The sequence below is a fragment of the Puma concolor genome, chromosome A3 (assembly GCF_028749965.1).
Source record: "Puma concolor isolate L17-30 chromosome A3, mPumCon1.1.hap2, whole genome shotgun sequence".
NCBI lineage: Eukaryota > Metazoa > Chordata > Mammalia > Carnivora > Felidae > Puma > Puma concolor.
In genome coordinates, this window is record NC_141669.1 from 19,061,912 (window position 1) to 19,076,176 (window position 14,265).

Consider the following 14,265-nt stretch of genomic DNA (forward strand, 5'->3'; position numbering starts at 1 on the left):
AGAAAGCTTGACTCCATCACCTCCAAACACTTTAAAGATAATTGTTGCTCCTAAAGGGATAAAAGCTCTCAGTACAAAATCTTCCAAAGAACACTTTAATTCCCTCTGAGTTCTTGGATCTAAAATACTGGCCTAATGAAAGGAACATGAGGTTAAGAGGGCAAAGGTGGGAGCAAACAAAAGGAGTACATATGTATATTCAAAAATCTCAAAATCATTTGTAAAAATAATCTACAAAGGCATTTCTGCTAAGAGATTTCAACTGAGATAACCAAACTGCAAAATTTCAGGATCAGTTCTTAAAAGAATAGAGAATTACACTGAAGTAGCCAACATTTATTTGACTTTGTATGTATCATTTCTAATCTATACAACTTTGTCAGGTGATCTGGCTGGATGGTTTCTTGGGAATCCCCAGTGTTACTATCTTTAGCTTTATTCCCTGTTGGGCTTATGGTATTTTCCAGAGAAAGCCCTGCTACTCTCCCATCTGGATATTCTTGTGCAATGCTTTGAAAGCAGTTTTTTAGTCATCCACTCTTTAACATGAGCAGATAGCAAAGAATTATCAAACACTTAAGAAAAAGCTGCAATACTAAACAGTGGCCAAAACAAACAGGAAAGGCAACTTGGAGGAAAGAGTCTATGCAGGGAGAAGACAAACCAAGAAAAAAAAATTATTAATATCCTCAAGAGAGATTAATGAGTGACTTTACAATCATTAAACAAGAACAAAATGATACTTTAAAAAATCAAGAAAAAATAGCTCTGAAAAAATTAAACACACAAATAAAAACTGGGAAGGAAGCAGAATTTAGAGAACAGTGTAGGAGGGTCTATATCTAAAGAACAGTGATTGTAGAAATGATGAACAAAGAAAACAAGGTGAGCAAATCATAAAGAAATAACTCAGGAAAATTTCCCAGAACTGAAGGATATAAATTTCCAGAGTGGAGAGGCCCACTAGCACAGACACCCACCCAGACATATCTATGACATTCTAGAATATTAGGGTACAAGTGAAGATCCTAAAAGCTTTAGGAAGGAAAACAAAATCAAGAAAATGTACCAAGAATCAGAATAGCATTGGACTACCCAACAGCACACAGGATATAAATGTCACTAAGAAAGAGGTGAAGGGTGGTGTGGAGGGAGATTCCAGGAAAACGGCTATGTAAGACCTTTTCTACACACCAGTGAAAAAGACTGGAATGCTCCTGGACAAACTTTCTCAAAATGATGAAATGCTAGAATACTTTATATTTTTGAAGATATTAAATAGAGAGTTTGGGTCACCTGGGTGGCTCAGTCGATTAAGCGGCAGACTTCGGCTCAGGTCATGATCTCGCAGCTCGTAAGTTGAAGCCCCCGCATTGGGCTCTGGGCTGACAGTTCAGAACCTGGAGCCTGCTTCAGATTCTGTGTCTCTCTCTCTCTCTCTGACCCTCCCCCACTCGCACTCTTTCTCTCTTAAAAATAAATAAAAGGTTAAACAATTTTTAAATAGAGTTGGATTTCTGGGGACGAATTTTAGGGACAAAATAGTTGTTAATAATAGAAAACTAGACAAATAACAAAAAAAAGTGTACAGGAAAGGAAACCAATCATACTCTCCCCTAAAAATCTCAGCTGGCAATAGCTTTTACATAGTCACAATCATATACATACCAAACAATGATCTCACAAAAACTAAAACTAACTGGGAGAGTGAGAAAGCAGGAAGTGTGGGTGTGTTGGGGGACAGGTGTGACTATTCTCTTCCATGGTGGGAAATCAAGATCTTGGCAAAAACTGGAAAATAAAAAAGTAGCCATGTAAGAATATTATTTAGAAACACAGAGATGCATACCAAAATAATTAGTTAAAGGTGTTGAAAACAATTGGCTGTGGGAAGAATATTCCTTTTTGGGGGAGGGAGGGGAAATCAGGGGATAACTGGTTTTTATAACAGGCCTTCTAGAACTAATTTATTCTTTAAACCACATACACGCATTTCCAAATTAAAACTATGTACGTTTTTAAAGATGTAAAATAATTCCATTGATGTACATTTAAGAAACCCCCAAACCATTTTTATGGATACATACAAATAGTAATAATTACAGTAATAATGATTAAAACATACTGAACACACTATGTGCCTGGGACTGTTCTAAGTGCATTACCATGTGTTTGCTGATTCAAATTCATAATCCTCATAATAATCACCATGGGCTTGGTGCTATCACCACCCCTCTTTGTACAGATAAACTGATGTGGAGAGAGGTGAAGTAACTTGCTTCATGTTACACAGCCAATAAAGGGACATGCCTAGGATTCAGACTGAGTCTGGCTCAGACTGAGTCTGGCTTCAACACCCACACTATTACCTTCTCAAATAATGCATTAAAAACAGAAAAGATGTTCATTCAAGTGATCAGAGTGGCTCCCCCTGGAGAAGAAGAAAAGGAATGGGACTGGGGAGTGGTAGGAAGGGGACTTCAATGCCATCTAGAATTTTTTTCATTAAAAAAAGAACTGCAACAATTATGAAAAACTGTTAACATTTAATTCCGGATGATGGGAACAGGCACGTTTTATTACTCTCTGCAGTATTCTACAACTTAAAGATGTTTACTAATAGGGGAGAAAAACCTGAGCAAGGACAAATGAATTTATCATTCATCTTAATGATAAATTGATGAAGAATTCAAGCTCTGAAACCACAAAAGATAGAATCCCAGCTAACACTAATTAGATTTGTAACCTTGAGCAAGTTGCTCAGCCATTATATTCCAGTACCCCCTTCTGTCAAATGGAACCAACAACAGTACTTACCTCACAGATACTGTGATAATTAAATGGTTTATTCTTAAAATAGTACCTACCAGTCACTCAGATGTTTTTACTGCTACTAGTACTACTATTGTACTCATTATCACCTAAGCATTGGACACTATGAGGTAACATCTTGTTTACTCTTTGCCCATTAGACTATCAACACCCAAAGAACCGGGACCTTGCTGTCCTGTCTTCAGCTATAAGTCTAAATCCAAGAACTGTGCTTGGCCAGCGGCATGGCTCAAATAATTTTGTTATATAAAGGCTGACTTTTGGTGATTAGGAACCGCTTGTATTTTCCCCTGCTGCCGTCATGCTTTTTTTTTTTTCCTCTTCAGTATATGCTTCTGTTGTTCCTTCTGCCTGGAAAGGCTTTCCTACTTTGATGCCTCAGCTCAGGCATCAGTTTTCCTGGGAAGGCTTTCTTGAGGTTGGGCTGCACACTCCTCCTCTGTACACCACGTACCTTACCCATAACTCAATTGTGACATGTGCCACAGTATACTGAATATGCTTGTGCATCTGTCTACTCCGACAAGAGGCAGTGAAGTAGCAATTAGCCTTGGACAAATTACGTCTCAGCTTACCTGGCTTGTAAGATGGGGACAACAGTAACACCTGCCTCAAAAGGTTCTCAAAAAATTACGAAAAATTACAAATTTGCATTTGTAAATCACTCGGAACAATCCCTAGTGTCTAGTAAATATGAGAATGTTAAATCATACGGTAAAAATCCTGTTGAAGACAGACACAATGTCTTTGCCCATGTTTGCATTCTCCTATACTGGTGACTATTACAACTAGTCCAGACAAAAGCATTAGTGCCCAGACTAAGTCAGCTATGATAAAGATGGAGAAAGGGTGATAAGCAGGAGGCATGTTTAGAGTGATAAAAATCAACAGAACATGCTGCATGATTAGAAGGAGATGCACCATAAAGAAGATAAAACTTAGAACGACAAGTTTTGGATCCTTGATGGATACGGCTCTATTCACTAAGACGGGGAATAGAAGAAAGCAAAGAGGAAAAGGAAGAGTTACTGGCAAGTTTTTAACAAAATGCTTTATTCAATGTTTAAAGAGAGAATTCCTTTTAGAAATAACTTGAACCTGACCGATCATGTCAGAAATATGACACATTACGTCTAAAAGAATTTAAGCTGGGGCGCCTGGGTGGCTCAGTCAGTTGGGCGTCCAACTTCGGGTTCAAGCCCCACATCGGGCTCGCTGTTGTCAGCACAGAGCCCACTTCGAATCCTCTGTCCTCCTCTCTCTTTGCCCCTCCCCTCACTCGCTCTCTCTCAAAAATAATAAATATTTTTTTTAAAAAGCGTTAAAAGAATTTAAGCTCCATGAAGACAGGGACTTTTTCTGCTTTTTTTGCTGCTTTAGTTTGAGCACCTGCAACCATGCCTGGCACATTGTAGGCACTCACTATGTCAATTAAACCAAAAAGAAAGAAGCATCTCCCATGAGCCCAGCACTATTTTAAATTCCTACAGGGAATGCAGAAGAAATGTGATACTTCCTTTCCCACATGAATATATTACTGTTTTGCGTAATATTAGTAATTCACTGTATTATGCAGTACAAAATACAGCTAAGTTCTGAGAAGGAATGATACAGTAAGGGAGATGTATTGGTGGAGAATCTAAGCCTAGCCCTGAAATATGACCAATATTTCAATAAGTTGAAAATAAAGATACTCCAGGGTGAGTGGTATAAATGTCATACAAACACAATATGATGTAATATGAAGGATCACAAGAAAACTAAGAACAGTTTTGGTAGAGTGGGGCTAGACTCTAAAACAGCCAGAAAGAAACAAAAGGCAAATAAAATGCCAACTCTCTGAAGACTTTCATTTTCCCCATTCCTAAACAGAATTAACTGGTTCCCTTCTTATAACTCTGAACACTGTTTGTGTTCCTTCTGTTACAACCCTTATCCCACTGAATCATTACTACTGGTATATGCACTAGCCTCTCCTAGAGTACTACAAGCTACTTAAAGACAGAGAATGTGTCTAGCATAGTGCCTGGGACATAATACACACGACTGTGCAGGTCTGAGAGGGAATTTATTTTTAAAAAGATAGCCAACAGAGAACTTTGCAGGTGCTAGGGAATAGGGATAACATGAAATAAATTTTTAAAGATTAGTCTCTCACTTTACTGTAGTTTTGAGTCCAACAGAAAGTAAAACTGGATAAATAAGCCCAAATTCTCTCCAGAGCTCTAAAAACTTGACTGACACTCAAAGGCACTTATAAGTTACTTTTATATAAACATTTGGCTAGGGGCACCTGAGTGGCTCAGTCAGTGACACCAAAGTGTCTGACTTTGTCTCAGGTCATGATCTCGCAGTTCATGGGTTCAAGCCCCGTGTTGGGCTCTGTGCTGACAGCTCAGAGCCTGGAGTCAGCTTCAGATTCTGTATCTCCCTCTCTCTCTGCCCCTCCCTCACTCACGCTGTCTCTCAAAAAAAAAAAAATTTAAAAATTTATAAACATTTGGCTAAAATTTTTAAAAATCTGTTTCCCAGGTTTATTACTATCAGTCTTTTGCTATACACAGATAATTAAAAATAAAAATTAATACAATCTGCAAAATCAAGAAAAACAAAGTCTTGTTCAAATTCAACCAGTTCCTTTTTACTATGATTTGGAAGGAAGGAAGGAAGGAAGGAAGGAAGGAAGGAAGGAAGGAAGGAAGGAAAGAAGAAGGAAGGAAGGAAGGAAGGAAGGAAGGAAGGAAGGAAGGAAGGAAGGAACAAACGAAAGAAAAGAAGGAAAGAAAAATTAAGGACTTCTATTAAGGTTAGTATCCTAATCTCAAGACATGAAAAGTATCTCATGGTAGATAGCAGAAACATAGGCAATTTAAAGCCAAGAACATTCTATTCCCTTGAAGCAACAAGTCCCTCAAAATTCTGATATGAAATTTTTCCATATTTAAATTCTATGTACTATTGAAAGTATGCTGGTAACTACCTGATCTAAGAGAAAACACTATAAAGTAAGTTAACCAAACTACCTGATGGTCTACTGGAACAGTCTTCCAAACAGAAAAACAAATGTCAGAAGTAATCTATTTGCTTCTATACAACATATTTTAGACAACCTTCAACTGGAATTAAAACCACACTTTCCCAACAGAAAAACGTTTAGCAAAACAATACCGAGGACTGCTAAAATCTAAAAGAATCCTATAATGAGATTTGGGATTTGGCCTGGGGGGGGGGGGGGGGGGGCGGCGGTACTTAAACATCATTAGGCTCTAGCTGCAAAACAGACAAGTTCGGTTAGAACGGTAGCACTGCATCTGCAGCCAACAGTAATCATCATCAGGCTAAAGAAAGGCAGGTTTTTCTTGCCATCTTTATTCAAGTATTTCACAGCAGTTATATTACAAATTACAGTAAATGTTCAAAATTCCAGAATTCAAAAATTAAATAATTTACTTCAAACTAATGTAAAATGAAGTCAAATGCAAAACATCAATTTAACACAATTCTAAATTAAACTATAAACCCAAAAAAGACCATAGTTGATGAAGTCTACTTAATCTACAAAGTAGACATACGTGACTGAAACCAAAGAGGACTCCCAAAGTCTAAATAACTGAATGTACAAAATACAAAAGATGCAGGTACACGCCCAAATTCAAGCTTACAATGTGATTACAAATAATAATTATAATAACAATGGCATTCAGCTACGGGACCTGACACTGAAGATAACCTACCGAATAGCACCATAGCTGAACCAACTTAATCAAAAATGGGAAGATATTACCACCCCACTCCCTAAAAATAAAATCCAGTAAACCTACAAATACATTGGCATATGAGAGAAATCAAGTCATGAAAGGACATAAAACAAAACAAAACAAAATTAATCACAGGTGAGATTCAAGCTCAAAAACACAATTAACTCCACAGCCATCAGTTTCAACCCTAGTGCGGTTCCATCATCTTCAAAAAGCTCCCATGGTCCCCACAGCTGAGCATTAACCATTGTTGGGCTGTGCTGTGATACATATTTTACTGATCTGAGAGCAAAGTTTTACATAGGAGCTATCATTTATAATGCTCACAATAGGAAATAAGAACAGAGGTCAATTTGTACATATTTTCGCCAATGCTATACAGCAAAAATTAAGAACTTACATAAAGGTAAACAAAATTGAGTCCACTTGGATAATTTCACAAGCTGCTTTAAACTATAGAACCACCAAATATCTGTAAAGTAAGCAAAACTGGTATAGTGTGTGGTTTTTGGGGGGGAGAGGGGGCAGAAGGGGAGCAGAGGAGTTGATATAATTTCAGCTAATTTTTCTCCCCTTGGCATTAGACTGGCTTTCTCTTTAAGACCTAAACTGTTCAAAGTGGCAGTTCCTATCATACTGAGGGTGCCTCCTATTTCTCCATCTATATCAAGGTTAAAATAAAAAAAACTTGATCTTTTGGAAGCATTTTAATGCTAAACATAAATAAATTTCCCTTGTCAAACCCACTGATGGCTAAAATCTTAATTAACTTGTACAAATTTAGTAACCTACTAAGAACATGTGCGTTTTTTTTTTCCTTTCACAAGTGCTGCTGTTACTTGAACAGAATGCTTCTGAATTAGAGTAACTGGAATAAATATTTAAAAAAAAATAGTGCAGCAAGAACCTGAGACTTGCAAAAAACCCTTTTAGCAGAAACTTGCTACAAAAAATCTGCTACATCTTATTTCATCAAATCTTTAAATTCTGTAACAATTTCCATCAAAATACAAAATGCTAATGTATTAGACAGTAAAATAGTCTGAACTGGTATGATGGTAATAAATACTAAAGAAAGCATGAAAATCCTCCCAATAATCAAATTAGAGGTTTCAAATAACCTCCCCTTTAAAATGGTTCATCGTTAATCGCACTTGCCCACCTTAAAAATACAGTGTGTCTACACGGGTAGCATCTTGAATTACATGACTTAACTGAATATTATGAAAACTTCATAGACTAGGTATAAAGAAAAAAGTGGCATTTCTTAAAAAATTAAGCTATAATTAGAAGGCGCAAAATGTTAATGTAAATGCCAAGAAGCACTTAAGATTACTGCAGTAGCCTACGGCCAACGTGTGCTTTCTGCGCTGGCATTGGGCACACTCCAAACAGCCAGAGACAAGGAGACAAGTACCTTAGCTTCAGCGTGTAAACGGTGGCAAAGTGATTACAGGACTCTGTAAACACTACTGGTAACTAAAATACAAAAAGCTGAGGTAGCTCAGTATCTCTGCAGTAGTCCAAGACCATTTGCTCTAATTAAAACCCAAACTATATGTGTTGCATATATTGGAAAGACACACCGGCAGCTCACGGCTACAATGAATGAAGTTATCAAGCCAACTTGTCAAAATTTTCTACTTTTTTTGTTTAAAAATCATCTGATAAAAAAATGTCACTGCACTCCCTTTGCCTCTTTGCAACTGCCTAGACTGTGTCTCCAAATTTGTAGAAAGTTTTTGTAAAACTAGTAACCCATAATTAATTTTAGGTAAGTACAATTCAGAGAAATCACTCAACAGGGTCCAAAACGGTTTCCAATCAAAATGAATAGTTGTGAAGGTAAGCTTATGGTAAGGGATTTAAACATTAATACTGTTAATGTCCATTAATGTCCATTAATTCAAGGACCATACCAGAGCTCACCTGCAACTATGCATATAGAGTATGAACTTTATGGAGCTTCTAGACAAATTCCTCTTTTCTGTCCATTTGGCAAGTCCTGGCTTTAAAACAAAACAGTAACAATTTACTATACACGAAATCATTCTTCTCTGGGAACTCAAACATGAATAACTATTAAATTGCCACTGAGAGAAGAAAAAAATGTCATCTATCTATTTTCTGGCCATCATTGTCAGCAATGCTGGAAACGTGTGAGTTTTTTGGTGGACTGGGTAGTATTTGTTGTTGTTGTTTTATTACATGTTTCTTAAACAGAAACAGACCATACAGGAAAACTTACCATTTTAGTATATATCATGTGGCTTAATGAGTGTCTTCATTGAGTTTTGAAAACAAGATAGGCATTTTATACCAAAACACTGGTTGCCTCTCAACGACACAGAGTATCAAAACTTATTTTCAAGGTTGTGACCAAAGAGACATTCTAACTGATTTGCTACAAACAAGCCCATCCTTTTGTTTAGCCTTACCTTTCTCAAATGAATTAAAAGGCACGTTAAAGGCAGTTCTAAAGAGCCTAATCTAATTTCATCCAGTTTCTTCAGTTTCCCACCAGAATATACCATAGCCAACTCTAAAACAGGTTTCAGTCCATTACCCAGAGGAAAAAATAAAAACAAATACGCTAAAAGGAGCAGAAAGGAGGGGAAGGAAAAAAACAAAAACAAAAAACAAAACAGGTTGCCCACTGTTTAAACAATTCAACACAGTTAAGAGAACTGCCCCATCCAGTTTCCTCGAGTTTGCTGGTCTGCTCCCTAAGAGAGAAGTCTCCAAAAGAGAGTGCACGAAAAGAGGAGCAGAAGTGAGAGCAGTTTCTGTAGCACCAAAATCTCCAATCTGTGGGGTTGTATTTTTTATTTGTGGAAAATACAACACGTTTCTGAAGTTCTGTTTGGTTCTTGTAGGCTGGTTGGTTTCAGGTACCTGAGACAATAGCACCAAATTCAACAGAGAGAAAGAATGAGTGAGAGAGCACTTTACACCAAGGCTCTGCACATAATTGGTGCAATTTGAAATTGAATGGCTCAGAAGACTGCTCTGTCAGGAGCAGATTGGAGAGGATAAACCACTCATCTTGAAAAGTTCATAGGAATGTCTCAAACATATGAACTGTTCTTTCCATCTCCTACAAGGGGAAAAAAAAGTGCATGTTATCTATTAAAGGAAGGACAGAAGTATTATGGGAAAATTCACTCTAACTTTTTAGAGAAAGAAATTTAGATACAAGTTAAGCTTTAACTATTTTCCTAATTATAATACGGGAGCTTCTCTGTAAGACTATCTTATCTGCCCTAGACACTTCCAAATGCCTCCCATTGGATATTTAGGCGAATGGATGATGCTAGTACCACTCAATGAGTATGTATTGTGCCAGACATTGTACTAAGAGATTTATGTATATAAATAATTTGTTAGCTAATAAACAAAAGAGTCTATTTGAATATAGGTAGCCTTACTCCAGAGCCTGAGTCCTTCCTTTACTCATATTCTCCCAAAGCAAAATGAATGTACTCAGCCTAGTAAAACTTGTACCCAAAGTAGAATGCACCTGTTCCCACTGCAATTCACTCTAATCAGAGCTGAAAGAAAAAAGAAGGGAAAAAAAGAGAGCCAGAAATAGTCACTGCCATCACCACCAGAAATGCCACTCACTGGTGATTCTGCTATAGCTCCCTTCCCTCCCTAAACAAAACCCCTAGATTATAGAGGTCCAAGTCCCCTACTGAAAAATGTTTCAGTACTAAAGAGTATTCAATACATTCAAGCTAATCAAATGTCAATCATGTGAACAAACAAGTTCTGGGTGGGTGGGGTTGGGGGGTAGTAAAGAACTCTACCCTACACATTTCACTTAGATGGCCAAGTGTCAAATACATCTAAGGCATCTGGTACATCTCTGTATACAATTAATAGGCCAGATTATCATTGATCAAAAATTTCTCATATATGATCAATAAAAATCACTTTTGCTAAATGTTTCATCATCTTACTACTGAATAAGAAAAAAAAAGTCAGGTTATAAAACAATATACAATATGACCTCAATTTTTAAATATACATTCACATACTTTGCTCTCTTCCTTTGATTCAAGTCCAATATTCCTTATTACACATGAAAAATAATCCCATCCTCCGCATACAAATCTTTAATATACCAGAAATGCTCCTGGAGAGCAGGGACTGTCTTATTCATGTTTTGCAGCCCAAACATCTAGCACAGTATCTGGAACTATAGGCATTCAATAAATATGTAATAACCAGATCACCAGATAAATAAGCTAACAGGCAAATGAATAGGGAGTCTAAGTCACTTAGCCATTTAGTGGGTTTCTATTTGCTCAGATGACTTCAAAAAGCAGAAGTGTGGCTTGATGATGTAAACTGTATGAACAGATATGAGTTCCTATTTATAAAGAAGAACTCACTTATGGCCCGAAGTTGTCTAGAAAGGGAACAATTCACTTTAAAAGTGCCTAAACAAAAGAACAAGCACTCCTTTGTGCAGCCATTTCATAGGACTAGATCTGATTAATGAGATGCCTTTTAAGTTCTCTTCTAATCATTAATGGGGTGGCAAACAGACCTCACTGCCCAGGCCCATTCCTTTAATCAGCAGTGGCTGCCTTGATAGCACTGGTAAGGACTGTAAGGCCATCCCCACATTCAACTGGCCCAAGTGATATGTTTAGTGATGTCAGTAACAAGAAAGGGACAAGAGAATTGTGGCATGCTCTTCTGTGTATTTCCTAACCCAGAACCACGAATTTCTGTGTTTTCATAAACAAAGAATCTCAGATTACTTCTGTCCTGAGACAAAATGATACAGTAAGGCTTTATTCTTCAAACTATAACTCTTAATGAGTCTTCTAATCTTAAATCTTCAAAACATTCTTCAGTTACGTGGTGAAAGATAGAGACTAACTTTTTTCCCTTTTTTGGAGGAGGTGGGGTGGACAAATAAAAGCACGTATCTGTTTAAGGATGCACTGAGCACTTACCTCTACAAGTTGTGATTTGTCATAATCTTTACGATGACGATAGATGCACTGACTAAGAAGAGAATATAATCTCTCAAGTTGATCAACTGCCAGATTGTTGCTTTTATCTACCAATAAATCAAGCAATTTCTAAGAAAAATTAGAAGAAAAGAGAATAAAATAAAGTTTGTTTTCATTGTTCACACTGAAACAATTATATTCAAATGGTTAGGTAAGAGACACCACAGGCTATAATGTAACAGTGACACCTGATTTTAGAAGATTCTAGGGCTTAGTTTATTACCAAGACCATTTTCTAAATCCCTCAAAACACAAAAAACTCTTTTTTTTTACTAGAAGCCCCAAAGCACTTATATTCCTAGGTTATAGCAAGAGATTATCAAAACTAGCTTTGTTCAACTGACTACAAACATATTGAAATGTGTTTCCATTCATTTAAAATTGACGATGGGGGGACAACACCTGGCTGGCTCAGTCAGAAAAGCATACAACTACTGATCTCGGGGTTGTGAGTTCGAGGCCCACATTGGGTGTAGAGATTACTTTAAAATAAAATCTTTAAAAAAATAAACTGGGAATAGCTAAGCTTACCTTCAATCTCTCATGATCAACTATAACAGGTGGCACAGGCTCAGAGGGCTCTTCTGGAACCAGTTCCAGGCTTGTTGTTTTTGCCTGCTCTAAAATTAACTTACGATATTTCTTTACTTTAGAAGCACCTACAATTGAAAAAAAAAATGCACTGCAGCAAGTAAAAGTTAAGAAAAATCAGGCTTAAACAACTATAAATTCTTTTACCCACCACAAAAACTTTTTGGAATAAGGGTATATTCTTTAAATGGGAAACGATTTTTTTTGTAAGAATAAGTAGCCCACATTAAAGAGAACTAAACCACAACTATGAAAGCCAAGCCATACTAGAAGATCATCTAATAAACATATCCACTTAAAGGAAGAGAAAAGCAATCTTCACCTCTAAGCACTAACTTATAAAGCAGTCTTCACTCTTTTTATGATTCACTCTTTTTACTACAGCCATCATTTTATAATTTGGAGCTTGCAGCGGTGCCGGGGCGGCTCAGTCTGTTAAGCATCCAACTCTTGATTTCAGCTCAGGTCCCGATCTCACAGTTGTCAGATCAAGCCCCACACTGGGCTCCATGCCGAGCATGGAGTCTGTTTGGGATTCTCTCTCTCCCTCTCTCTCTGCCCCTCCCCTGCTTGTGCTCTGTCACTCTCAAAATAAATAAACATTTTTTAAAAATTTGGAGCTTTCAGAACTGGAAGAGGGGAAGGAACCTAGAAAAGCAGATGCAAACACCAAGTAAGGCCAACCTATCTTCATTATTTCCTTGCAAAGAAAAAAAATCTTCCTCAACATTAACTGAAATTTCTTATTTTTCTCTTTTACATTGCCCAGAATTCTATTAGAAATTGATCTGGGTTATGACAATTTTCCTTAAAAATATAAGCCTGTTTAAAGTATAATAGGGCTAGTGATCTTTCCTACCTTAGAGTGAAATACTATAATCTAATTATTTTCCTCTCAACATCATGCCAAGACCAGCCACACTACAAAGAAAACAAATTCTGAGGTGGCTGAGCATGATCTGACAGCACCAGGCACTCCAAGGGCTAGCCAGGGCTGGAGGCCATCAAGCCCTATGCTCCCCTCTGTCTGCATACTCTATGAGAAGGCCTGGGGGAAGGAACACCAAGACAAACTAAACTATTTCAGAACTCTATACAGGACTGGCCCACATCACAGACACCAAGGAGAACCTTTCCCCTCCCTCCTGCCTTAATCCTCTTATTCCCACGTCTTCAAACAATTCCCTCTCATCAATGCCTGCTAGACAAATAGTAAAAGAACTAAAAATATTGCCTTCGAAAACAAATACCTCCATGTAGCAGAGAAACTGTATATTTCAGACAGGCTTTAGAGTGAAAGCCTTGTTTTATAGTTCAATTAACATATGCGAAGAGTTTTGTTAAGACCTTACTGACCTCATTACCCTATGTACGGACATCCAGGAGCCTGACAGCTTGCACTAGGTAACACTGCCCTCCCTGACATTTACAAGTGAAAACTTCAGGTAAAGCTTTTACACAACAAATATCTTTAAAGTTTTTAGGTAATCAATTGAGCATAATATTAATTTAAACCTTTTCTGCAAGCTCACTAAAATCTCATAGTGAAGAACACTAAAAAGGATTCCTTGCCTCGTACCCACAGTGACTCATCAGAAAGAGCTCTCCCTTTCTCCCACTCTGTCCCAGTCATTACTTAACCCTAGCTTCAACACATTTTTAAAGTTCTGACCGTATGATAAATAAATAAATACCAAAATAAACACTGCTCTTAAAACTACCTTCTATTATTGAAGAAAAAGAAAAATTCTCAATAGGTAGCATTTAAGAACAGTGTACACACACACACACACACACACACACACACACACACACCCCTACCTATCTCTTTATCCATTAAAAGAATTCTAAGACTTTGAATTTTATTTTCCTACTTCCTAATTCTGCTAAAGGGCTCAAAAACTGGCAGCAAAAAACTTTTCCCACATAGCCCAAATCCCAGGCTAAAGCTATATATAACTCCGCACAATTTAGAGAGCATGACAGAATTTCAAAATAGCCTTGTGTTAGAAGAGTACCTATTCAGGACAGAAATGTATATTCAAAGGGTAGAT

General features: G+C 37.3%; 1 protein-coding gene across 5 annotated transcripts in view; it reads right to left on the minus strand.

Annotated features, from left to right (window-relative positions):
* Positions 1–6,180: 6,180 nt before the first annotated feature.
* Positions 6,181–14,265, minus strand: part of ATAD2B (ATPase family AAA domain containing 2B) — a 166,930-nt gene continuing 158,845 nt past the window's right edge. For 3 of the 5 annotated variants that reach the window (XM_086700105.1, XM_086700104.1, XM_086700108.1), the window contains 2 exons: positions 12,152–12,279; positions 9,709–11,689 (listed from right to left, as the gene is read on the minus strand). In XM_086700105.1, the coding sequence (XP_086556231.1) occupies positions 11,480–11,689; positions 12,152–12,279 (338 nt within the window). In that variant the 3' untranslated portion in view covers positions 9,709–11,479. Of the gene's footprint in view, positions 9,688–9,708; positions 11,690–12,151; positions 12,280–14,265 lie in introns of those variants that run through there. The other 2 variants (XM_086700107.1, XM_086700106.1) reach the window with 1 other exon arrangement.